At 42.3% G+C, this 25225-nt stretch overlaps 4 protein-coding genes across 5 annotated transcripts; 1 reads left to right on the top strand and 3 right to left on the bottom strand.

Annotated features, from left to right (window-relative positions):
• Positions 1-380: 380 nt before the first annotated feature.
• LOC5518527 (ankyrin and armadillo repeat-containing protein) lies at positions 381-4376 on the bottom strand. Its single transcript, XM_001638415.3, has 2 exons — positions 1650-4376; positions 381-1140 (listed from the first exon to the last, which is right to left on the bottom strand). Exons 1-2 carry the CDS (start codon positions 3884-3886, stop codon positions 951-953), a joined length of 2427 nt encoding a protein of 808 aa, XP_001638465.1. The 5' UTR covers positions 3887-4376; the 3' UTR covers positions 381-950.
• A 1522-nt stretch (positions 4377-5898) lies between these two features.
• On the bottom strand, positions 5899-8518 carry LOC116602081. The gene is made up of 2 exons (XM_032363199.2): positions 8268-8518; positions 5899-7734 (listed from the first exon to the last, which is right to left on the bottom strand). Exon 2 carries the CDS (start codon positions 7572-7574, stop codon positions 6405-6407), a length of 1170 nt encoding a protein of 389 aa, XP_032219090.1. The 5' UTR covers positions 7575-7734; positions 8268-8518; the 3' UTR covers positions 5899-6404.
• Positions 8519-9470: 952 nt separating this feature from the next.
• On the top strand, positions 9471-16869 carry LOC5518577 (carboxypeptidase D). 2 transcript variants are annotated; one of them, XM_032363262.2, is made up of 6 exons: positions 9471-9762; positions 12606-12867; positions 13453-13648; positions 14430-14712; positions 15154-15308; positions 15636-16869. In XM_032363262.2, exons 2-6 carry the CDS (start codon positions 12627-12629, stop codon positions 16180-16182), a joined length of 1422 nt encoding a protein of 473 aa, XP_032219153.1. In that variant the 5' UTR covers positions 9471-9762; positions 12606-12626; the 3' UTR covers positions 16183-16869. The 2 variants fall into 2 exon arrangements, with proteins under 2 accessions (XP_032219153.1, XP_032219154.1); XM_032363263.2 differs by lacking the exon at positions 9471-9762 and adding an exon at positions 10532-10682.
• LOC116602117 (RNA-binding protein NOB1) lies at positions 16845-23556 on the bottom strand. Its single transcript, XM_032363264.2, is given in 8 exon segments — positions 16845-17466; positions 17995-18136; positions 19977-20074; positions 20386-20647; positions 21368-21570; positions 21954-22010; positions 22616-22749; positions 23294-23556. Coding segments are annotated over 8 exon segments (1383 nt in total). The 5' UTR covers positions 23514-23556; the 3' UTR covers positions 16845-17199.
• Positions 23557-25225: the final 1669 nt, after the last annotated feature.

Raw genomic sequence — 25225 nt, 5'->3', positions numbered from 1 at the left:
AGCAAGCTTGCACAAATTATTTTTTTTTTTAATGATTCTTTGAACTCTGTTAATTTGAGCTCCTTTATTATGTGCTTCCTTTTAGCAATAATTTGTGGTTAAAATCGTCTTAGAGCCATTCAGGTGTGTATGAGAGGGGTGTTGTTCTGTGTTTTGTATATTATATTGATTGCATTTTTATTTGTACAGTCATTCAATTTACACACATTTTGAAACCTCACTCACTTTCTAGAAATATACTTTACAGATAAATAACTCCTAACATTAACACACCAAACAATGCTATCAAACAATATGATAGAAGGCTCGATTTCCATTCAATTCGTTTTTTTATCAAAATAATTTCCTCTTAGTTATTTATAGTTCTTATTTATTTATAGTTTTATATTGGTCTTTTTGAAAAGGGAAATGAGATTTAGATCATCCAATCATAATACAATTTAGTGATCCTATTGGTGTACCATACAGCAAAGTAAACAGTTGATCTTTTAAAAACTACTAGGATCCCTATAATTTTCATAAATTGAACCAATCTTTGAGAAACCTGTTTTGTCACTGAGAACATATGCTTATACACCTGGTCAATCAAATTTTGATTACTTCACTTTGTTCTTCCAATATATTTAAATAAAAAATTGGATAAAACAATGTAACTATCCTATCAGGTGGTCACCTTTTTCCTATTTCTTTACAGTACATGTGTGTTGAAGTGTTATGGCTTTTCTTTTATATGAGGATAAAGTAAGTTATATAAAAATTATATGCTATTTTTCATGCCAACAAAATTAAAAATCTTGTAGTTTCATACACTTGCACCCCAAAATCATAGAAATATTTCAAAAACTTTTCACAGGGCAATACATTATTTTGCATGATTTACCATTAACAATAACAATTTAATGTATTTAAGGTAGAGTGCAGCAAGAAGGCAATATTGAAAAACACTATTGCTAAGCTATAGGCAGTCTGAGAATAGTTCCCGTCCGTGTGGATGCCGACACCTTTCTTTCATGTAGATCGTCAGACCCTAGACCTGCCGGCGACATGGTGTTACCGCTGACTATAGTGAAGGTCTGCTCAGGATCAAACTGCGTCGAAAACAACTTTTTGTCTCCCGCAATGAGGTTAGGAGGCTTGTTGCTATAGTTAAAAAAAGAAAATAAATTCTAGGAGACAAATGGCAGAAGCAAGCTAATGATTTATCCATGTTAAAATAACTTAAACTGGCAGCTTATTTAATCTCTTGGTAACTTAAAATGTTCTACTGTATAAAAAGATAATCATTCAAAATGGGGCACTTATTTAATTTTGTGTTTTATCTGTAAAAGAAGAGTGCTTTTTGGCAGGTATATCTGTCAGTTTTTATCATTTTCCTCCCAATCCCCTTATCATAGTATTATGTGCATCACATTTAGAAAAGCAGTTATTAGAGCAATTATGGTACTATCACTAAAAGGAATACTTGATTATTGCAATTTTTATACAATACTTTTCATGGGCAAGTTCTAATGCAAGTTTATTGTTTAAAGTGCACATTACTGTTGGTGACAACACATGAATTCACGAGTGCAACCTTATTTGAGATGTGTGTTCACTGGGTATGTATGGGTGTAAACCATTCACCCAAAGTGAATGATACATTTACTCACATGATTGGAGGGAGTCCAATTCTTTTGCAGTGTTGCCATCTCTCTACAAAGTCAGGTGATAGTTTGACTTTGCCTGCATGAAACTGAAGCACCTTGTACAGGAAAGGCTCGTGTCTGCACACATTAAGAAGCTGTCTCTCTCCAACCTTGTCGTAACTCAAGAACCCTAATGCCACTGCCGCAGCGGCCTGGACAGTCTCAAATGGGGATAGCAGGAGCTTGGCCAGTAAATTCACTGTGCCTATTGAAATAATGGCTCCTGGTATACCTGCCCTGGTATGAGCCAAGCCACCAATAAAATTAGCAGCCAGGGTTTGTGTGTCTTCAGACTGTGAGTCAAGCAGAGAGACTAGGAGTTTGATGCCGTTGGCGCATGTCATGGACTGATCCTCATCAGGTATGATGCGTGAAAGCACAACGACCTGGAAGGCAGCATGAGCTATTTGCCGATGATCTTTAGATTCCAGGAAATTTAAGAATGTGTGGTACCTTACTCCACCTGACATAGCAATGGCTTTCTGGTTATTGACATTATTGAATGCAAATACTGCTAATGCTGCCCCTGCGAGTAATGCAACTTCTTCATCCTCATCATACAGGAGGCGCAGAACATGAATAAAGCTGAAGTCTCTATGCTCAGTCACCTCCTTCGAGATGTCATTGTTGCCAAGAGCCACACAACTCAATGTATATGCAGACTCCACCTTGATAATCTCTTGTCTAGCATGGACCATAAATCTCACCAGAAACTTGGTCCCTCCTTCGTCACCAACTGCTTTCTGGTTCTGGTGATGGGCCCGAAATCCCACACAGATGCACAAAGCTCGTAGTGTCCTCAGAACACTAAGGATAATGTACCCTGGTGTTGAAGCTTTTGCTAATAGTCTTACCAGCGGCATCACTCCATTTGCTTGCGCGATCTCATTTCTTTTATTGTGAACTCCTTCTGCTAATACTCCCAGGGCCTCTGACCCGATAAAATGTAAACTCTGTGGAAGATTCTCAGACAAGAACTCTATGAGCATATTCACTCCAATTTCATTAGCAATGGATCTTCGCTGAGTGTTTTTAGCACCTGCAATGGCCCATAGTGCACCAGCAGTTAACGTCCTCAAATCCTTTGCTCTTGACTTCTTCAACAGTCTCATCAACATCATTACACTCCCAAGATCTGTCACAAGACTTTGATTATGCTCATTTTTTTCACACAGCGCATGCAGGGCCTCTACAACAGCAAATTGACACTCGCGGGATCTCAGCTTCATCAAATCCATGAGGTGCGGTATCCCACCCTCGGAAACAAATCCATCTTGATTGGCAGTGTGCAGTCTGACAATGACACTTATCGTCCTAGCAACTGTTGCTAGGACATGTTTGGATTTGATTTCACTTAGCAAGCCAATTAATGCTTTAATTGAGGTCTTGTTATTGCCAACAATAGTTTGAATCTCAGAGTTAGAATCTGAAAGAGTCTTGACTGTCCTCAGAACTGAGTCCACAACCTCCTCATCACCTGTGTGTTGAAGCAAACTCACCAATGCGTCAACCCCGTTGTGACTAGCAATTGCCTCCTTATTTTTCAGCGAGTTGGCAAGCTCCCCCAAAAGCTTAGTGGCGCGTAAGTATAATGACCGCTTGCTCTCTTTAAGCAGTCCTATAACTGCTGGTATACCCAGGTCACTCATTTGGTCTTTGGCTAAAGCATGGTGAGTGAGATTCAACAAGATTGACAGTCCATACATTTTGGCGTCATCGCTGGCGGCCTGACTCTTAAGTAACACCACAATCGCCTTGATACCATCCTCCCTCACAAAATCATCGTGCCGGTTCGAGTGGCCATCGAGAGTGAGCTCAGCCAGGCATTTAGCACACGCTGTTTCTATGTCTTGACCGCTCAGCCCGCTAATCAAATGTTTCCACACATCGATGTCTGCGTTTTTAAGTTCTAGAAAATACTCTAGAACTTCCAAGTGCCCATATAAAGCAGCTAGTACGATCCCACTCTGCAAAGAGCGATTCGTCGCTTTCAAATTCGCCCCGAGTTCGACTAAAAGTTGAACTGTCTCCAAGACACCACTCTTGCATGCGAGAAGGAACGGCGTGCAGGAGGTCCCGTCTTGTGTTTCTAGCTCAAGTTGGTCTTCTTTATTTTTGATAAAGCGCGATACACTCTTGTGGTATCCATTAAACGAGGCATGATGGATGTGGGCCCATCCATTTTCGTCGAATTCGTCCATATTTCCCCCGAGTTTTGCGAAAACCCTTCAGCTGTTACTAACTAAACTGCTCATTTGCCCTTCGGCGGCCTCACGGTCCATTTTATCCACAAACTTTACTCGAAATTGTTCCTGAATGATTTATTTGTCTTGAGATCGAGTTCTTGGATGCATAGAATAATTGTTAGCTGGATAATGTTGCTCCAGTTGGCCGAAAAACCGGCGATCGTCGTTTCTAAATCGGTTGCTACGTTGCGAAACCTCGCACAAAGCAGCATCAATCTTGTAGGAGAGAAACCTCGAAAACCACAAATTCGCACTCCTCAATACCCTCTAAACACACGTATTTACCACTCAGAGAATTACAAAACTTGACTTTTGAAGGATTCGCTCGAGGAACAGGAGAACTGTAGTGTTTTTTTTGTTTTTTTTACGGGATTTGTGTTTGGGATTACCCTGGCGATTGTTTGTCCAAACGAGGTCATTAGATATTCATCGTCTCGACACTAAAAGCGATTGGACGCTTGGGGGTCTTTGTGTTCCTATAATTAGAAACCATTCAATAGCAGATGACCCATAAACAGAAAGTACGTTAATATTCACCGGTTAAAACAGCAGCAAGTTTTTCCTGCAAATCTTTAAGGTTGGAATAAAAAACACGGCGTAAAGAATAATAAAACAAAAACAGTGGATAAACCACTGAGAGATTAAGGGAGTGTTCATTAAATACACCTGGGGGGAGGGGGGATTGAAGATATTGAGGGGGAAATTTTTTTACCACCAAAAGAAGGGGCTTCGAAAATAAAGATCCTTTAAAAGGGGGGGCTCTGAATTTTTAGGAGCCGTAATTTTCAGCTTTGACATTTTAATGATTTGATCTAGTTTGTAGCACAAATACAGATTAAATATTGAGCCAAATGACCAATGTTTAATACTTTGTCTTCATAAACCTTATATAGATACTTACAGCTTTCAGTATATAACAGTTGGATTTACCGATAAAGTTGATTTTTAGTTAACAGCAACAAATGGAACTCAACTTCTAAACAGTGGTGAAGCATCCACAAAAAGATAAACATACAATGTTTTATACGTTGGACATTATCCCTTTTTATACAGAATAATTATATACAAATGTATACTCCTTCACAGGCGTTTTTAGGGGCGGACCATGTGACTTTTGAGGGTGGGGTGATTTTGAAGTCTACAGCTTCTATCCTACAGTCTGTACGCGCAGTACGTTTAGAAGAGGCGCATATTCTAGACGAGGCGCATATTCTAGACGAGGCGCATATTCTAGACGAGGCGCATATTCTAGGGAGGCGCAAATTCTAGACGAGGCGCATATTCTAGGGAGGCGCATATTCTAGACGAGGCGCATATTCTAGGGAGGCGCATATTCTAGACGAGGCGCATATTCTAGGGAGGCGCATATTCTAGACGAGGCGCATATTCTAGGGAGGCGCATATTCTAGACGAGGCGCATATTCTAGGGAGGCGCATATTCTAGACGAGGCGCATATTCTAGGGAGGCGCATATTCTAGACGAGGCGCATATTCTAGGGAGGCGCATATTCTAGACGAGGCGCATATTCTAGGGAGGCGCATATTCTAGACGAGGCGCATATTCTAGGGAGGCGCATATTCTAGAGGCACATATTCTAGACGAGGCGCATATTCTAGACGAGGCGCATATTCTAGACGAGGCGCATATTCTAGGGAGGCGCATATTCTAGACGAGGCGCATATTCTAGACGAGGCGCATATTCTAGGGAGGCGCATATTCTAGACGAGGCGCATATCCTAGGGAGGCGCATATTCTAGACGAGGTGCATATTCTAGACGAGGCGCATATTCTAGACGAGGCGCATATTCTAGGGAGGCGCATATTCTAGACGAGGCGCATATTCTAGACGAGGCGCATATTCTAGGGAGGCGCATATTCTAGACGAGGCGCATATTCTAGACGAGGCGCATATTCTAGGGCGGCGCATATTCTAGGGAGGCGCTTTATTAAACGATCACAGACGGAATCAGACCATAAACACTCTATTTATTCCCCAAACCAAAAAACGCTACATAACAATGCAAAAACAGCTTCTGTATCTGATCTTGCAGTGAGTAATAGTAGTAGGCAGTAGGGCACACTATCTTCATGAGAACAGGGCCTAAAATAGAAAAGTTTCTGACTGTCTGGCGAAGCAAATGTGGATACAGTTTGGGTATATTCTGTTTTGCTGGGATCACATTCACGTCACATCCTACCAAGAGGTAGACTCAAACAGTTGCCGTTGTGTTGGGCTTTCTACTTTCCAGGCCCGCAGCAAACATCGATAAAACAAGGGCACAATACTGGTCATTTCCCTTATAATCTTAGGAGGAAAAAACGTGGGGGGAGGGGAGGGGGCTCCCTGGCGTTACGGCACTGCTTGGTGCAGCAGCAGCAACTGCTTGGCGATTCCAACCCCAAGGCTGTTCTATATAATCATTTCCAGTATACGATGCCTCTCTATAAACTAGTCTCCAAGTACGGTTAATTTTAACTGTGCGCCCCCCGGGCTGATATAACCACTCTGGGCGTACCAGGGGGGTAAATGGTTGCTGGCGTACAAGGGGGAACATCCGGGCCTGACGACAGCACTGATTGGATACGAATGGCCGCTGTCAAGTCTTGATCAGCGGTTGTTACTGGTAGGGTGTGCGCACGCCTGCGAGGTTTGTGTCTGTTGGCGCGGTGTTGGTTTCTTTTCCCATAATCCACTTCGTGCCACTCATAGCATACAATCTCAGGATATGGACTTTGTTTCCTGGAAGGGTTCGCAGAACTTGGTAACCGGAAGCTGCTCAAGGAGCTAGAGTCCACTCTACTGATGGAGTCTTCGCGCATGTGCAAAGCTGAGTCAGCCGAGAGGGCCCTGAGGCGACCAGGGTCCTTATATTGTTGGTACCCGTGCAAGAAGGGCAAGGATTCATCAGACGATAGAGCCCCTGGTGTCGTGGATGTGCTTGGTCTTTCTCTTTGTTGATTGGTTCCTTGTTGGGAGCTCGGCCGGAAGTGGTAAGCAGTGCCGCCGATACCTTGCTTTTTAGCTGTGCTTTTTCTTTCAGGGAGGGATCGAAATGCATACCGGGAAGAGTCGACCTCGACTGAATGTTGAGCTATATTGCGCAGGCGCGGAAGTGAATCTGCTTCTTTCAGGGCCGAACCAGAGTGATTCGCTTTTGGCGCCCGAAGCTTTACCGGAGATATGGATAGAAGAGCACAAAACTCAGGATTCTTGGAAAAGGCGCCATTTTTCCTGTTTGTGATTTCTTGTGCTTCTCTTTTGGACTCCGCTCTAGCTCTGTTGATAGCATGAGAGGGAAAAGGCTCATTATTCGACGGCTGACTCGAACTCATATTCTCTATCCCAAAGGCTTCCTTATTTTGATCGCACTTCTTGATAATCTGTACATCGCTTGATGAAGTCGATGAACCTGACGAGCTCATTTTCAATGCGGTCGCTTGCCGCTTTTCCATCTTCGCTTGTTTGCGAACTCTTTCCTGTAGAATGTATTTTTTCTCGAGTGAGTTTGCGGAGCCCAGATCTATCCTCGCCATACCCATGAAGTCATCATCTCGGCTTGTCGCCTGACTCACAAAAAGTCTGGAAGCTTTGCCTCCGTCTAAACTAGAAGTCGCTGGTGTTGCGTTTTCGCGGTCTTCCATTTTAGACTCCCTTCTTCTACCTCCCTCAAAAACAATCGAGCTTCAAACACAACTACTCCCAATTGCAGTTTTTCTATGCTTAGTTAATTGCTAAAGTCGTTTTTCATCCTTTGTTTTGGCATTCTTTTCGGGACTTCATTTCATCTCATCGCTTTGCGCCCTGGGGAGGAATATAATCAAATGTCATTCCTCCAAGCTTATTTTTAGTTGTATTATTTGAAAAGATTGAAATTGCTTTTCTACCCTTAAAAATTGGTAATTGGTAATTTTTCCTTTAACTTAACTTCGTCATGCACTCCTAACAGAGTCTTCCCCATTATAGTACAGTTTTTTAAATTATCTCCCACTTCCAATTTAACTGCTTGGAGTCTGAACTGAACTCCAAGCCGTATTATCGATGCTCGAGAAACTTTTGCGAGTCAAAAAAAAATTCCGAGCTGGCAGTAAATGCGGGAGAGTTGAAATCATATTTTAAAAGTTTCTACGCATCTGGAGTTGCCTGAAAAAAGTATTATTTATAATGTTAAAATGTTAATAACGTTAAGACATAAACCGAGACAAACCTTAAATATCATGGTTTCTCGATAAAGATTATATTTGTTTGCTGAATTTTAAATGTATTCGTGTTTGCGTGTTTATGATAAATAAGAATACATTTTCATTCATCTGAAGGATCTTTACATTATCTCTAACCTTTGGTTGCAACATTGTTTCAGGAGACCTCGTAGCTCAGGAAGTTGAACCGCAGAATGTTCGTCTAGACCTAGAAATTTTCTCCGTTTTCGCTTCCCCTTGAGAGGTCGAGAAAAGTTCTTGACACTTTTGCCAAAGAGGGGATTTGCTGTCTAACCAAGTGGAGGCAGGTGCAGCACAAAAGTCAAATCTCGCACTGAAAAATTAATGATTCCCACTTGACTAAGTGTTAACGAACCCTTGGTTATAATTGGTGCTTCATCTTTTTAATTTTCAGCTTTACTGTGTTTATGAAATGTGGAGTTATTGTGATGAAATTAGAAGAAGTGTAGTCTGTCAATGGCTGGAAAGGCAAAAAAAGTGTTAATTGGGCATAAAAATAAGAGAAAATAAGGCTTCGAATTCGCTTAGTCTTTTAAAAAAGTAACTAGCAATTGTTTTTTAAACGCACCGACGACATCAATTAATAAATTACTGTTCAATTAAGGATCTCTACCAGGGGCCGCGGTGGCCAGGGGGGTACCAGCCCCCCTCATCCCCTTCTCCCCCCCCCCCCACTCACACACCCTTCTTCCCTCCCCCTCAGGCTCTTTTTCAATTGAAATTCTTGTACACGGAAGTTTACACATGGATACTTTGGGCGCCAGGTTTGCATCGATGTATTACTTTGCACTCGGTTTTTCGATAGATGCATTGCGCGGCCAGTTTCGAGAAAATTCTTTGTGCAGCCTGTTTTCGATAGATGCTTTGCGCGCCCGGTTTTCGGGAAACGCATTGGCCGCCAGGTTTTCATAGATGCTTTGCACACTCAGTTTTCGATGGATGCTGCGCGAGCCAGGTTTCATAGATGCTTTGCGCGCCAGGTTTCATAGATGCCTTGCGCGCCCGGTTATCGGTTGATGGCTTGCGGCTTGGATTAGCTGCCATGTAACTCCTTCTGATCACAAAAATGCTTATTTTTAATTTCTGTGGCTTATAAAAGCAACAAGAACACATACCATCATGTTATTTCATTCTCTTTCCAGCACATTGGGTTTACGTCTAAATTATGCACAGCGGTCTTCCACAAACTTGCTGGTGGCAGTGACAACGCATACTACTTCATGTTTACCGTCTAGTTGTCATTTCTGAACTTTCTTGTACCGGCGCGTTTCACACAAAGTACCTGCACTCATAGAGCGCGAAACCTATTTACGTTCATTGACCAATTTACAATATTATCTCATCGAAAAAATAAAAACAGTCCCAAGTAAAACTAATCTAACTGTCATGGCGGAAATGGTTTGACTTTCATCTAAATTCCCTACGTAGTTTAGGAAATTCAGGAATCAAAAGTGTCGAGAATTGTGAACGGAACGGAACTTTTACGCTAACTTGATCCGTCGTGGAAAATCGGTCACCAGAAAACAATCACACAACAATCTCGGTGAAGTGCTCAAGCGGAAGAAAGACCACTTACAAATTGACAATGGGTTCTCGAGCAACGTGAATTAAGGTAAATATTATGCTCATTATCTTAAGATACGATTCATTATCATATTTATTCAAAATTTACGAACAAAATCGTATTCCATAAAATGTCTCGGAAATTACACGCATGGATGGAATTTGCTTGTTATATTTTATCATAATTGTGATATTTTGAGGACACAACAACGTACTCCGAAATCACGTAGACCAAAAGGTGAGGTTGGATTGGGGTTAAGGAGCGCTAAAAATGATATTAGTGCATTCTAGAGTCTGTTTGGTGTCGAAGCCATTCTGATAAGGGAAATGAGGGGGAAGGAGCAAGAGACGCTGTGTTCCATAGCATTTGGTAGTTTAGAGCATTTTAGAAGTTCGAAAATTATCAAGAATTTCCTAGGCTGCAGACCCTTATACACAATGCTTTTCAAGTTTAAAATTTACCCATCCCAACGCCTCTTTTTGGCCAGCTGCGACGCCCCTAATAGTAAATCACACAAACGCAAATGAATCTTTTACTTCGATTTGTATTGTCTAAGGCAGCACATGTAGAGTATATTATAAGAAGAAAACTATGTCTACGCCCACTAAGTGCTTTTAGACACCACACCACGGACATTGACCTTGTGGATTAAGGCACAAAAAAAAATTCGCGCGCTTTATTTGATTTTGGAGGTGTTCTTTGGTGCAAAAAAAATAAAGTAAAAAAAAACGCATTAGCACAGCGAGATAATATCCTCAAAATGCTATAGATATCTTCATCTGGACGGCAGTCCGTAGGTCAGCGGTGTTAGGTATTGGGCCGGGCGTGATAATCGTTGATCACAAAGAGCTCATTGATGTTAGTTATCAGCTGGGGCTCAGCGAGACATATGCCGAGAGCCGGCGGAGAGGCTAAGGTTAGCGTAGAGCATCAAACTATTCAGGTACAGCAATACTTCAACACCAAAGGTAGGATTTATATTGAATTTCCTTTTTCAATTCAGATGCGAATATAATAGTCTAAACCGTCAATAAATATCAATTTTAATCTATCAAATAAGTTTAAATTATTGTGATTAATCAACGCTGAGAAAATCATAAAAGCAATAGTGTATATTGATTTTTCATAGCTAGAATCAACACAATTCATTAATAGACTTTGGTTCGCCGCAGTCCAGATAATTCGCCTATACTTTCAAGCATCTTGTGAATAATACTGTTGCTCACATCACGTATTGTCAATTATTGTCTTCTCCTCAAACTGCACACTGTGCATCATCGGCGCGACCTCTTGGTATGTGGGATGTACGGTTAATTCACGCGAGATGCGGATCTGTTATGACCGACCGCCTTTAGATGGTGAGAGGGATGGCTTACTTTGTCACGCTCCTCTATAGCATATCTAGCTACAATCCAGGCGCAATGCGGCTCTGTTACGCACTGGTTACAAGGCTGGAAACGTAATAGACAACTGGCCAATCAGTGCGTAATAGACAACTGGCCAATCAGTGCGTAATAGACAACTGGCCAATCAGTGCGTAATAGACAACTGGCCAATCAGTGCGTAATAGACAACTCTGGCTCTCCGTAACTCCGCAACTGGCTTTTGTCGGCCACACCTTTGTTTATATTTTCAACCAATATTTAAAAAACAAAAATCTTAAATGTAAAATCTTATATTTTGTTTACAAAATTCAATCGAAATACCACAACAGCTACCCCAAAAAAGCGAAGGAAATAGCCCTCTTTTTTCCAGACTTGGTAATTTGCATCAGAGGCTCTTTGACTCAGAGCCGCCATGCTGAGCACTAACACCAAGCTAGTTACGTTCGTGCTATCTCGTGCCTCGATAGAAATTTCTTCAACGACACAATTGACTTTTATCAACAGTGAACTGCTGATAGAAATGGAGTAGAAAATGCTGAGTCATGCTTCTGATTCATCCAATCACGTGTGTCCTATCTGTCGGTATCTTATCTTTAGCTTTAGTTTTGAAGTGAAAACCGCTTGGCCTGTCCGCTAGCGGCAAGACGCTAGAAAAGCCTATTTATTTCTCGGATACCCCCTAAAATACCTGAGATTCTGATTTTAACCCCTAAAAACTAGGCCTCCCGAAAGCGGCTGCAAAACAACGGGTTTTTTTTTAGGATAACAGCGAGCAAGCCATGAAGCAGAGGTGTATCTGCCCGTAGGTGCGCTTATTTTTAAACGGCTCAACTATGCGAGATGCAAACTGTTTTACCAGGCTTTGGGCGGCATAACTATATGGGGAATCATAAAGGTTGCGCGAATGGCTGCAAAGAAAATAACAATGGCGCGGCCGATAAAAAGAAAAACATTGAAGTGTTTGTGTAATTAGATAGGGCGGCCCGCAGTAAAAAAGCTAAAAGAAACAAAAAGGACGTGTATTTGACGGCTGCGCATAGAGACTAAGCTAGGCGCGGAAACATTGTAGGGACGGCTTTAGCTTCATAAAGGTCATTAGCGGATAAAAAAAACCTTTGTTACAGCAGAAACCCGACCCGACGTGCTTTTAGCGTCCCCGGCACCCAGTGAAATTTTTAGATGAACCCGACGGGTAAGTTGAGTGACCGGCGGTAATAAAAATTAGCTGACCGGTGGAAATTTCAAACCCGACGAGTTCCCCCCAAAAAAGTCGAAAATCTAGGTTTCACCAAGTCTGTTACAGATGGGTGTGGTGTAAAGGATTTAGTGGTGATAAGCGGAAAACATAAAGGCATATAGCGTAGAAACATGCAAAGGCAAAGCGCAAGCTTTTGTAAAAATATATTTACAGTATAGAGGTTAGAATAAAGCTATAGCATTTTGAGGGAACATCGAATCTCGCGCATGTGCAGTACAGGTTCGACCGCTGTGCCTATTTTTTCGAAGGTTGTGCAAAGAGTTTCCCGGATGATGGTAATGAATAGGATTGGCGCAGGCCTGGTAGCACTGGTTCTCGTCCCAGTCCTGCTCCCCTTGGTCACGTCACGGGACGCATTACCTCTTCAGTTTGTTCACCATAACAACTCCGCCATGGATGCGATTATCGACAGCCTGGCCGAGAAGTTCCCGAACATTACCCGAGTGTACACGATTGGTCGTTCGTACCAGGGCAAGAGCTTACGTGTCATTGAAATCACTAAAAATCCTGGTAAGATATTCATACAGCTACATCTCATACATCCAGATTCATACAGCTACCTATCATACAGCCAGACGTTCCTACCCGCTACAAGGACGGTAGGAACAGGGTTTGTTAGGCTTGTTTCTAATAATATAGCCAGCGACGCGCTGGCAGAAACCTGCCCGATTAAGAAGAATAATTAGTCGGGCTGATTTTGGCTAGCGTGTCGAAGCCTGTTTGGGCGACACGGGGTTTGTCGGGCTGGTTTCGGCTAGCGAGTCGGAGTCTGTTTAGGCGACACGGGGTTTGTCGGGCTGGTTTAGGCTAGCGCGTCGCAACAAAACTTGACCGGGTTTTCTTAGTAAACACGGAGAGCGCGTAGCAAGCAAGGCACATTTCTGCAAAATTAGAAGGAGATTCGTGGCATATTATCAGGATTTAGCCTAACAAACTCCGTTCCTACCGCCCTTGCTACAGCAAGACTGGTCTTGTTCCTCTTCCTCGCTTCTGCCGGGGAAGAGGGAGGCTCCGGATCATCAATGATGTCTCTTCTTTCTAGTATATAAGCGGAGATTAGTCTTTGATAGCTGTGCCGCTTTTTATATCGCTCAGGTAAACACATCCCAGGCAAGCCTGAATTCAAATACATCGCTAACATGCATGGGAACGAGGTCGTTGGGAGAGAGCTGCTTTTGCTATTGGCTGAGCACCTGTGCGAGGCTTACGGCAAAATGCCTGGGATTACTCAGCTCCTGGACACGACACGGATCCATCTTCTCCCTAGCATGAACCCGGACGGGTACGAAAGGTATGTCCGGAAACATGTCCTCCCGGACAAAAATTCTTGTTGTTGGAAAGTTTGCGGGATGTGCGGACGCAGTCATCAGTAGCGGATCCAGGAGCTTCAAAAAGGGGGGGGGGATAAGGGTTTCAAGAAAGGGAGCGGGCGGATTTATTGTTCTTCCGTGGATTTCCTTATATTTCTTGTTATTTCTAAGGCAAATATATGATAATGGGGGGGCCGAGGCCGGCTCGGCCCACCCCTAGATCCGCCCATGGTGTCATAGATACAAAAGGGGAGGGGGAAGGCGTCAGTGGGCGAGAAAAATAGGGGAGGGGGAGGGGTCAGTGGGCGAGAAAAAAAATTGGAGCAAAAAGTAAACTTCCTGAGGAAAAGGAGGCATGATTTTATCTTGCCGCAAGTAAAGACTGAGCGTTTCACACGCTGTTTTGTAAATAGATGTCTTTTTAACCTTATTTAGTAGAGAAGTATATAAGTAGTTAATGGTTTGTAACCCGCCACGTCTGTCTGTCGGGATTATCTTTAATAAAGATCTTATTATTATTATTATTATTATTATTATTATTATTATTATTATTATTATTATTATTATTATTATTATTATTATTATTATTATTATTATTATTATTATTATTATTATTCCTTCCCCCCTCCTCTCCCCAGTCTTCCCCGACCGTTTGCTACGATTTTTTGTTCTCGCTCAAAGACCCTTTCCCCCTTTCCTTTAGTTCCGTTTCGCAGGCTCGTACTAGCGTGAAAATTAGACGCTTGCTTTTCATCTTTCCAGCTCAAAGGAGGAAGATTGCACCAGTGTCATTGGTCGGTTTAACGCGAATGGAGTCGACTTGAATCGTAACTTCCCGGATCCTTACGACAATCGGGAAAACTCCCTGCAACCGGAAGTGAAGGCCGTTATGAATTGGCTGAAGAGTGAGCCATTCGTATTGTCAGCGAACCTGCACGGAGGCACGCTCGTAGCTAATTACCCGTATGATAACATCCCTCCCGAGCTCAAGAAATCCACGGTCAGGGTGTACTATGGCTCGCCTGACGATGACGTGTTTGTCAAGGTAATGGGTGTGTGTGGCTGGTGGGTGTTAGTGATGATGATGACGATGATGATTGTGGCGAAGATTGCGATGATAAGACGGCGATGACAGGTCTTGTTTATGATGATGATGACGAAGATGATTATTATTATGATTGTGACGATGGTTACGAAGACTGATAATGTTGGAAACGATAAGAGTAGTGGTAGTAGATGATGATGATGACGGCGATGATGATAATGCTTATGATGATGATGATAATGCTTATGATGATGATGGTAGTGATGTTGATGATGGTGATGGTAGTGATGATGATGATGATGATGATGGTGGTGGTGATGATGATGATGCTTGTGATGGTGACGATGATGGTGATGATGATTGATGATGATGATAATGAGGCTACAGTTGTTGTATGATCGAGACGTCTCATTCATGATGGCATGCGCTGTATGTGTTCAGATTGCCAAGGCATACTCTTCCCAGCATCCAACAATGAGGAAAGGTGACCCAAAATGCCCCATTCACCGCAACGAGCGCTTCAAAGACGGGATCACAAACGGAGCGGCCTGGTACCCAATCTCTGGAGGCATGCAGGATTACAATTACTACCACAGGTATTCCAATAAGAAATGAAGGGCTTCACCCTCTACCACAGGTATACCAAAAAGAGGAGTGATGCTATTCCAGAGGTATACAAACTTACAAACTAAAGGGAATTTGACACCACAGGGTGACCGCGCATGCATCATCACTATGAGCACTTCATCGGGATTGTGTCAGACATGCGCGCAAAGCATTTTTATCAGTGACGAGGTTTGCTTTCATCTGCCCTATAGATTATTCGGAGCTGTAACTTTTTTTTTTCTCTCCCATTTACCACTTTTTTGTTTATTGTTGTATCGCGTTTGAGCCCTAACTTTTGCCGCTGTCTTTTATCATAGCAACTGCTTCGAGATAACGCTTGAGCTTGGTTGCTGCAAGTTCCCGCCAACACGATACGTCAAGGACTACTGGTACGCAAATCGCAAGGCCTTGCTCAGCTACATCAAATTGGTGCACACCACAGGAATAAGAGGCTTTGTCACCGAACCCGACGGGAGCCCTGTGGAAGGCGCGAAAATCGTTGTGGATGATCGCACCAAAAAAGTGACGTCATTCCAAGATGGCGACTACTGGAGGTTTTTGGTCCCAGGGACTTACATGGTCAGGGTCAAGAAGCGAGGCTACAAGAATACAGCCAAGACAGTGACTGTAGATGAAGGAGTTAGTTCCGTGGTGAACTTTACGCTTGTTAAAAGAGGCGAAAGCAGGTCGAACGTGGCGTCCATTACCGGCAGGTTTCGGGCTGCTAAGGCAATAATGGCCAACAAGATACAACTTTCTTCCCAAGAATCCGACCCCCTGGTTCTCTCCAGCACGGCTTTTCGTGCCAACCTAAACTTCTTGAACGCGGTGTTTATTTGTAGTTTGTTGATAGGTTTGTTGTAAAGTAGTTTTCTTGCGCGACTGCCTATCCAGGTCCCAGGCTTTCTATCCCGGTCTTATCACTGGAAACCATCTCCTCGTTGTAGGTGAGCTCGACAGTGCTGGAAAACGCAAGACTAGTTCCAGTACCGCGCGGTTAAACCAGCCTTTTTGTTTTGAAATGGCGGCGTTTGTTTTACCGGCGAACTGTCACAATTTGGCGAATGCTAAGAAAACTAGATCAGACCTAAGGCTAAAATTTTCTGTACGACTCCCTCATTATCAAACAAGTCTGCCATCTTTTGTACAGTATGGTTTTATAGATGTACAGTTAGCCAAAACAGCGACCGAAGTCAGCCTTTCGTACCTTTACTCAAACGATTCAACACTGAGATTTTGTTTGTTTTCGCCAGAACATGCGCATGCGCATACGTTATTCAGCACTGTCGGTGAGCTCAGCTAGACCTCAAGTTACCTCGGTTATTCTCCACACACAGGAAACCCGGTAAAACTGGGATAAGGCCGGGTAGTGTTCAGTCAAGCTGGAGCGGCGGCCACTGACAAGGAAATGATGAAAATAACAACGGTGCCTACGGTGGGCTGCAACAGGCTGGCGAATATATAGGGATGGCGCCAGGGGGTTGCACCCTCCTAGAATTAGCCTTACACAAAGGTAGTACAGGGGAAGAGGAATAAAGCATTTTATTGGAACCTTTGTATGCCTGTTCTGAAATATTCACAAGCATTTAAAGAGCGTACAACCGACCCCCTCCCCCAAAGTATCGATGCATGCTGTCTTAGAGGTTCCACAAAGCTAGCCAGAAGACCAGGGGCTCCTAAGTCTTTTGAGTGATGAGAAGTGAGAAGAAAAATGAGGAGGAAGAGTTGACGCCGCTTTCGACTTTTTGAACATATAATGCGCGGTCATTCATATAGAAACCAGCATCAAATAATTACCTGAAAACTATCAGCAGCTTTTCAGCCTTCTGTCACATTAATTTATCCACAAATAAATACTGTTTATAGTAGAGTAATTATACACTATTTCTTTTTCCGCCTTCCACCCGACTTTTTTACTTCGTTGGGGTTGCGTTTGTTCCAGTAATTTCCCGTCACGTGAAAGCCATGCTGCACCGCACGGCTGTTGACGTCATTAGCCGTGAACGGGGAGGCCCGCGCCACATAATCAGGGTTGAGGACATCGACTTTGTCGCGTTTTGGCGGGAGACGCCGCTGACCGCGTGGCTGGTCCTCCACGAGGACTGGGTTCTCGGCAAAGCGTCCACCTTGGGGCATGGGTAAAGGGAACTGCAAAAAACGACTACATTATGGATTTCCCATTTAAAAAAACGTGTAGTAATGTAGTGAGCACAAGTTGGGTGCAATTAAAGAATGTCGATCAGCCACTCATGTTATTGTTTACATAAAAAAATACGACCAGTCTATTTGCAAGAACACATCAAAATAACCACGACTTTTGCTATAATAACACAATGAGGATGCAGGAAACAATTGGCATAATCTTAGCCAACCAGCAAGGCTAAGAAATTCTTCAGAAATTCATCCGCTCTAAATTATCAGTCACATTCTCAAAGAAACTTCAATATACACACTGCTTTTACAATAAAAAAACATTTTTTTCGCGTTTTCCGTTAAAAATCATCGAAGATTGTTACGTAATCGACCGGAAGTAAACTGCTGACAATGCGGCTTAAAGCTCATGTCGATCAAAACTATGATTTTGTCATGGTAACCATGGCAGCATGCTTCGTACTATAAACCAATGGTTAAGTTTCATAAGGTGTAAGTTAGAAAGAGCTGCTCTGTAGGACCAACCTTTTTCCCTCGAATGTTGAACGGTCGTTTTCTAGTGGGGACGTTGTAGCGTATAACACCATGTTCGTCGACTGTCATGGAGACACGGGTCATGGTCTTGTTACCACACCAGGGGCAGAATTGTTTCATTTCATGGGACACTCTGCAAGGGATAGGGAAAACATGAAACAGGAATAACCCCTCCCCCCTCCCAGGGGTAGAACTGCTTTATCTTGTGTGACACTCTACAAGGGATAGGGAAAACATGACACAGGATACCCCCTCCAGGGGTAGAACTGCTTTATCTTGTGTGACACTCTACAAGGGATAGGGAACACATGACACAGGATAACCCCTCCCCCCAGGTGTAGAACTGCTTTATCTTGTGTGACACTCTACAAGGGATAGGGAAAACATGACACAGGATAACCCCCCCCCCCCAGGGGCAGAACTGCTTTATCTTGTGTGACACTCTACAAGGGATAGGGAACACATGACACAGGATAACCCCTCCCCCCAGGGTTAGAACTGCACTATCTTGTGTGACACTCTACAAGGGATAGGGAAAACATGACACAGGATAACCCCCCCCCCAGGGGCAGAACTGCTTTATCTTGTGTGACACTCTACAAGGGATAGGGAACACATGACACAGGATAACCCCTCCCCCCAGGGTTAGAACTGCACTATCTTGTGTGATACTCTACAAGGGATAGGGAACACATGACACAGGATAACCCCTCCCCCCCCCCCCAGGGGCAGAACTGCTTTATCTTGCGAGACACTCTACAAGGGATAGGGAACACATGACACAGGATAACCCCTCCCCCCAGGGTTAGAACTGCACTATCTTGTGTGACACTCTACAAGGGATAGGGAAAACATGACACAGGATAACCCCTCCAGGGGCAGAACTGCTTTATCTTGTGTGACACTCTACAAGGGATAGGGAACACATGACACAGGATAACCCCTCCCCCCCCAGGGGCAGAACTGCTTTATCTTGCGTGACACTCTACAAGGGATAGGGAACACATGACACAGGATAACCCCTCCCCCCCCAGGGGCAGAACTGCTTTATCTTGTGTGACACTCTACAAGGGATAGGGAACACATGACACAGGATAACCCCTCCCCCCAGGGTTAGAACTGCACTATCTTGTGTGACACTCTACAAGGGATAGGGAAAACATGACACATCAAAATAACCACGACTTTTGCTATAATAACACAATGAGGATGCAGGAAACAATTGGCATAATCTTAGCCAACCAGCAAGGCTAAGAAATTCTTCAGAAATTCATCCGCTCTAAATTATCAGTCACATTCTCAAAGAAACTTCAATATACACACTGCTTTTACAATAAAAAAACATTTTTTTCGCGTTTTCCGTTAAAAATCATCGAAGATTGTTACGTAATCGACCGGAAGTAAACTGCTGACAATACGGCAATGCGACACAGGATACCCCCTCCAGGGGTAGAACTGCTTTATCTTGAGTGACACTCTACAAGGGATAGGGAACACATGACACAGGATAACCCCTCCCCCCAGGTGTAGAACTGCTTTATCTTGTGTGACACTCTACAAGGGATAGGGAAAACATGACACAGGATAACCCCCCCCCCCCCCAGGGGCAGAACTGCTTTATCTTGTGTGACACTCTACAAGGGATAGGGAACACATGACACAGGATAACCCCTCCCCCCAGGGTTAGAACTGCACTATCTTGTGTGATACTCTACAAGGGATAGGGAACACATGACACAGGATAACCCCTCCCCCAGGGTTAGAACTGCTTTATCTTGTGTGATACTGTACAAAAGATAGGGTAAACATGACATATGTAGGGACAATCCCTCCCCCCTGGGGTAGAACTGTTATCACTTTCACTACAAGTTGATGAGAGCTTGCAATCAAGTGTACTAACTCTCAACTACTCCAATCAAAATTATATTGGGCTTCGCGAAAAAATTTCATTTTTCAAAGAACCAGGTACTCACCAAAAGCAAGCATAACATTTGTGAACGTAACTCTTGGCCTCACGAATGAGCAATCCATCAACAGATACAACATGCAGTCCCATCTGAATCAGCACATTCTAAAAAAAAATTGAAAGACTTTAAAAAATGTCAAATCAACTTCTCCTTTATTAATGTTTATCATTGAAAATACAGAGGTTTATTTGCAAGAACTTTAAACAAACCATCCACGATTGAAGTCTGATACTTTATCAATGATATTTGATTGAAAGTTTCTCAGTTACTTGCTTGAATTAGCCGATAGAAATGGATTTTTTGTTTGACTCAGCATTGAGCAGGAGCATAAAATGGCAGCTGATTGGCAGCGGATTCAATATTGCTTTTACATAAGATAAATGTTTCCCATTGTAGCTTCCCTGTGTTCACAAACCTGCATGGCAAAATCTGTAGTTAAACAACCAACTTCTACCACAGCTGCTTCTGCCTCAGGTCGGCCGGCATTAAGCTCTGTGCGAATTCTCAGAATATTCTCAGGTGTGATCCAGCCATCTTCATCCTCCTCGACAAAACCTTCATCGTCACCGGTATCCTCAACTGGGTTGTTAGCATCCATTAAGTCATCTTCCTCTCTCTGTGTATCATCCTCCACAATGTCATTATCTTCTTTTGGGTATTCCTGCACTTGAGATAAACTGAAGGAGAAATCTAAAGTCATATAGTGGACATAAGATGGTGCCACACAAGAAGTGTGGTCACACAAAATACAGGTTCCTAGTTTAAATAATAGAGTGCCTTCATACAAGTACTTTAAAAAAAGAAATAAGACTCCTGTATCATATGAACAATCTATTCCAATATTTACAATATCAAGAGGGGAAATGGTACATATGTCCTTTAAGGTCTAAAAAGTACTCAATACATGGCTTCCCATAGAGCAAAAAACACAGTATTTCACAAAGGAATTTTAGGATCCACTGGTTCCACACACAAAGGCAATCATTTGGTGATGAAACCTACTGTAACTAATCTGAACCCAGCAGGAGGTAAACTCCTTCAATAACAGTCAGGGTGATCATGAAGCCTGAGAGATAGCACTGGGAATGCATTTTCAGATTTTTCTTTCTTGAGTCTGGTTATTATTAAATAGGATAATCCATTTAATGTGTGAAACCTCCTAAAGGATAGTGGAATTGGAAAAATCTTTAAACACCTCCCTAAGTATGTAAGGGAAAGCAGTTGGTACAATTTGATACCCTAAAAGATGGAGATGATCACCTCTGTCTACTTTTATGGAGAGTCCCCCCCTGAAAGCTCAAGTTTATTATTATTTTTGGTTTTACAATTGTCAATACATATGCTCATTCATTTATGTGACACACAGAAAATCTGCATGGAAACCTCTGTTCTTTTACCTTTGAGATTCAGAAGCCTGCATAGGGGTATCAGTTGTACACTTCTCAGATATACTACAACCAGGCAGCCCAGAAATTTCATCTATCTCGTCTTCCAGGGTCTTGTCACTGTCATCGCCAACTGGGTCCTCACAGTCATTGTTTGCTGGCTCAGTAGAGGGTATTTCTGTTTCATCCTGGGTGCTACTAGGATCCTTAGCATTCTGTTAAGGGAAACAGGGCTTTGCTCAAGAGACTGCTAACAGAGAAAAGCATGAAGAAAGAAAGAGAGATAAAGAAGACAGACATGCCAACAGTTAAAGGAATGGAAATGGGGGGAATACATCTCATGGTAACAGACAATAACATGAGAAAGGATAGATAAAGACAGACAGACAGATAAACTAATGGATATTGAGAGTAATACATCTCATGATAACATACAGAAATATAAAGAAAGAAAGACAGACAAACAGAACGAAGAAAGGAAGGAAGCCCTTTGCTTTTCCTTTGCTCGGACAAAGGACTAATGCTTTAATGTCAGCAAAATTATTTGGTTTTCACATGGAGGGGACAAAAACATCTCTTCCATACATATTGATTTTACCTTTTCGACATAAAATCCTGGCAGATTGTTGCCAACAACACCTTGGGAGTACTGGACCTACAATAACAAAAATAGCCCCGCAAGGCATGCATGTAGCTACTGCAACAATTATTACTACAGTTTTAGAAATATTTCACTGTAATTTCAATTACATACACAGTAAATACAACATACAAAAGCAATAATTGTATGTATATATTGTTTTTAAAAAGCAAAATGAAGCAAGAATGTTATTAAAAATGTTTCTTAATAATAAGCTGTTACTTCGTGAGAATGAAAATATGCATGTCTAGTTTACACATCCATATCCATGCAGTGTCATGTTGGGTGAATCACATTGGCAAGTTCATACCACAGCTCTAAGAGATGACTAAGACACTTTGCTATTTTCTCCACAATAGGATATCCTATGCAGTGTCATGTTTGGTGAATCACATTGGCAAGTTTATACCACAGCTCTAAGAGATGACTAAGACACTTTGCTATTTTCCCCACAATAGGATATCCTATGCATGTCATGTTTGGTGAATCACATTGGCAAGTTTATACCACAGCTCTAAGAGATGACTAAGACACTTTGCTATTTTCTCCACACTAGGGGGTTGCTGTAACCCCGAATGAACTGTGGGCATAAACACACAGGGAACCCATACTACATTCACCTGCTGTGTGGGCTTGGTTTTAAGGTGCTCCACTCCACAAAATTCTTTTTCCAGTTGGTAAGTGAGGGCCATGACTCTAAGATCCACTGCAGACAACACCTTGAAGTCCCCAGTGAGCTTAGAGAACTCTGTAACTGTAAACAGAAAGCACTTCAAAATTATTTATGAACTTGCTAATCCGCTACATACCAATGCATAGGAGGACACTAAGTGATCGCCCCAACACCCCCCCCCCCCCCCAACACCCTTGATCGTTTATTCTGTACCCCAGCCAGGGTATGTTATTTCAGATATTTGTCCTGAATAGGGTCAGGGTTGCAGACTCTGTGGCACGAAAATAACATAAAACAGCAAACATAGGGTTGTACATCATAATAAAACAAAAAATAAAAAAATAATTTTATAATTTTAATGAAATAACGGAAATTATTCTCACAACATCAAGGTACTGTATTTTGCTTCTCACTGCATTGCTTTTCCGCCGAAAATGAGGGACTACTTACTTAATATTTGTTGTTCAAGTAAACAATAACAAAACGCACGTCACAAGGTAGGGTAACAGATCAAGCCAAGACATAAAAACACATACACACAAGAACGTTTAACTGTTGGTGTTTCGTCGAATGATTTGTGGTACTAAGCCGTGTAAAAATTAGAATAGAAAAAGCCAAATCTTACCTGCTTTAAGAGCTTCAGTCGATGGTTGTCTGAACTGAATTTCGTACGGTAACACGGCGAGACTTTGACGTGTGGCTGCATCTTTAATTTCGGAAACAACCTCTGATATAGTGTAGACATTCTCTGCTATCGTATCCAATGGAACTCTCTTTAGAAATGCAGCAGAGTCTGCCACAAGATGCTTTATTCGATCGCTCTTGTCGCTCACGGCCGCCGCCATCTTGAATCGAATTCCCAACCACGTTGCTCATGTTGCGCAATATGTTGCAACACCACAGGCTACCCGTGAGTTCACAGAGTGAAAAATGCCTACACGGGCTGAATGGCAATATCACCTCAGTTACCTAAATATAAAACACTTATAAAAAACAAAACTTGTCGCAACGATCTGCTGTCTTCCTTGGCCACATGTTATAAGGCCTATCTTTGTCATCTACCAGAAGACTTTTTTGTTTGTGTTTCTTACTTTCCTTTCTAGAGAGGGTACCACCAAAAGGTTGGTAATTTCTGATTGAAGATCGTCAAATATTATCTTTTTCCCCATATATACCTTTGACTCCCCACCGCTCCTAAATCCCTAGTTACGCGCCACATATATTTTTGACAGCGATTTTGAACCGGAAGTTGAGTAAATACTAGCAAGCTTGTTTCACTTTGCAATTCAATTACTTATTATCTTGGGATATAAAAATGGCCGATTATTCAATCCGGAAGTGAAAATCACGCGTCGTTACACACTATTTTCGAAAAACTAGGCATGTGTAGATTGTGCTAATAAATTTGGGAAAAGTTGCTTAAAAATATAGCAAACCGTTGCTCTAAAATTGCCGCCAGAAATTAAAAAAAGTTGCTCGCTCCCTAAGTCGTTTTTTCTACATAAATGCTAAAAACATGTTTGTTTGTTTGTTTGTTTTAATTTCCACATTTCATTAACCCATTGACTCCTGGCTATTTTTGAGCTGAATTTACAAAAAAACGGACTGAAAACAGATACCTCCCCCCCTATTTTAAGTTTTATATAGCCCGTCAAAGTCAAACACAGCTGCACCTAGTCAGCGGTATCCAAGCTTTCCAACAGTGCTTTGCGGTCCCATTTTTAATCCTTTGCCATTGTGCTAATGCGAGCACAAGTTGATGGCTGCTTGTATTTTTTCTTAAAAAAAATAACGGCTATAAGCATATTGGGAGAGTGTCCTAGGACATCATGGAGTCTATTAGGGCATAATTGAGTGCTGTGCTTATGGATTCAAGGTGGACTCATTGTTATTTTTTTTATTTGGCTTTGCCTGCATGAGAAAATAATTTTCCAATGAATCACCACAGCTTTCCTAAATGCTGTCTTTTTTGAAACTAAATTGTATCCCAAAATTGTTTACACTGCTATTCTGGGTCTGTATGACCGGGAATTGATTTGTTTGGCTTCGGGGTGAAAAGACTTATAAAAAACCATCTGACTTTGGGGAGAGGAGTGTTGACTGTCCCTCCCCTCGTGTTTTTCCCCTGGATCTCCCAGAATGCTTTGCAATCTTTAATAAAATCCAAGTGGTTTTACAAGCCTTCAAGGAGTGGACATTGTGTTTTGAGGCCATGGAAATAAACCTGGAGGGTAAGAATAAAGGTATCTATTTGTGTCTTGGGCTGTGTTTGCTGATCTTTTCTTTCCTTGTTCGATTTGAAGTTTGTCAAAGAACCTGTGCTATTATTTTGCTAAAGAGTAGTTGCTATAACCTTGGTTGTATGCATATCTGCAAGACCATTTATCCCTTAGACTGTTGCCTGAGTATCTTCATCTTTTGTGTTTATTTTGAATTTATGAATATTTTAGGGTGTGGGTACTTCTCAAGGCCAGTGTAGGCCGGTTGAAAAAAAAAATCAATCATTAATATATGTTGCATGAAAAGACTATCGGTACACGCGTGTGAAGTACCTACC

The sequence above is a fragment of the Nematostella vectensis genome, chromosome 13 (assembly GCF_932526225.1).
Source record: "Nematostella vectensis chromosome 13, jaNemVect1.1, whole genome shotgun sequence".
NCBI classification, from domain to species: Eukaryota; Metazoa; Cnidaria; class Anthozoa; order Actiniaria; family Edwardsiidae; genus Nematostella; species Nematostella vectensis.
Note: the sequence above shows the minus strand (reverse complement) of the source record. Positions and strands in the feature narration are given on the sequence as shown.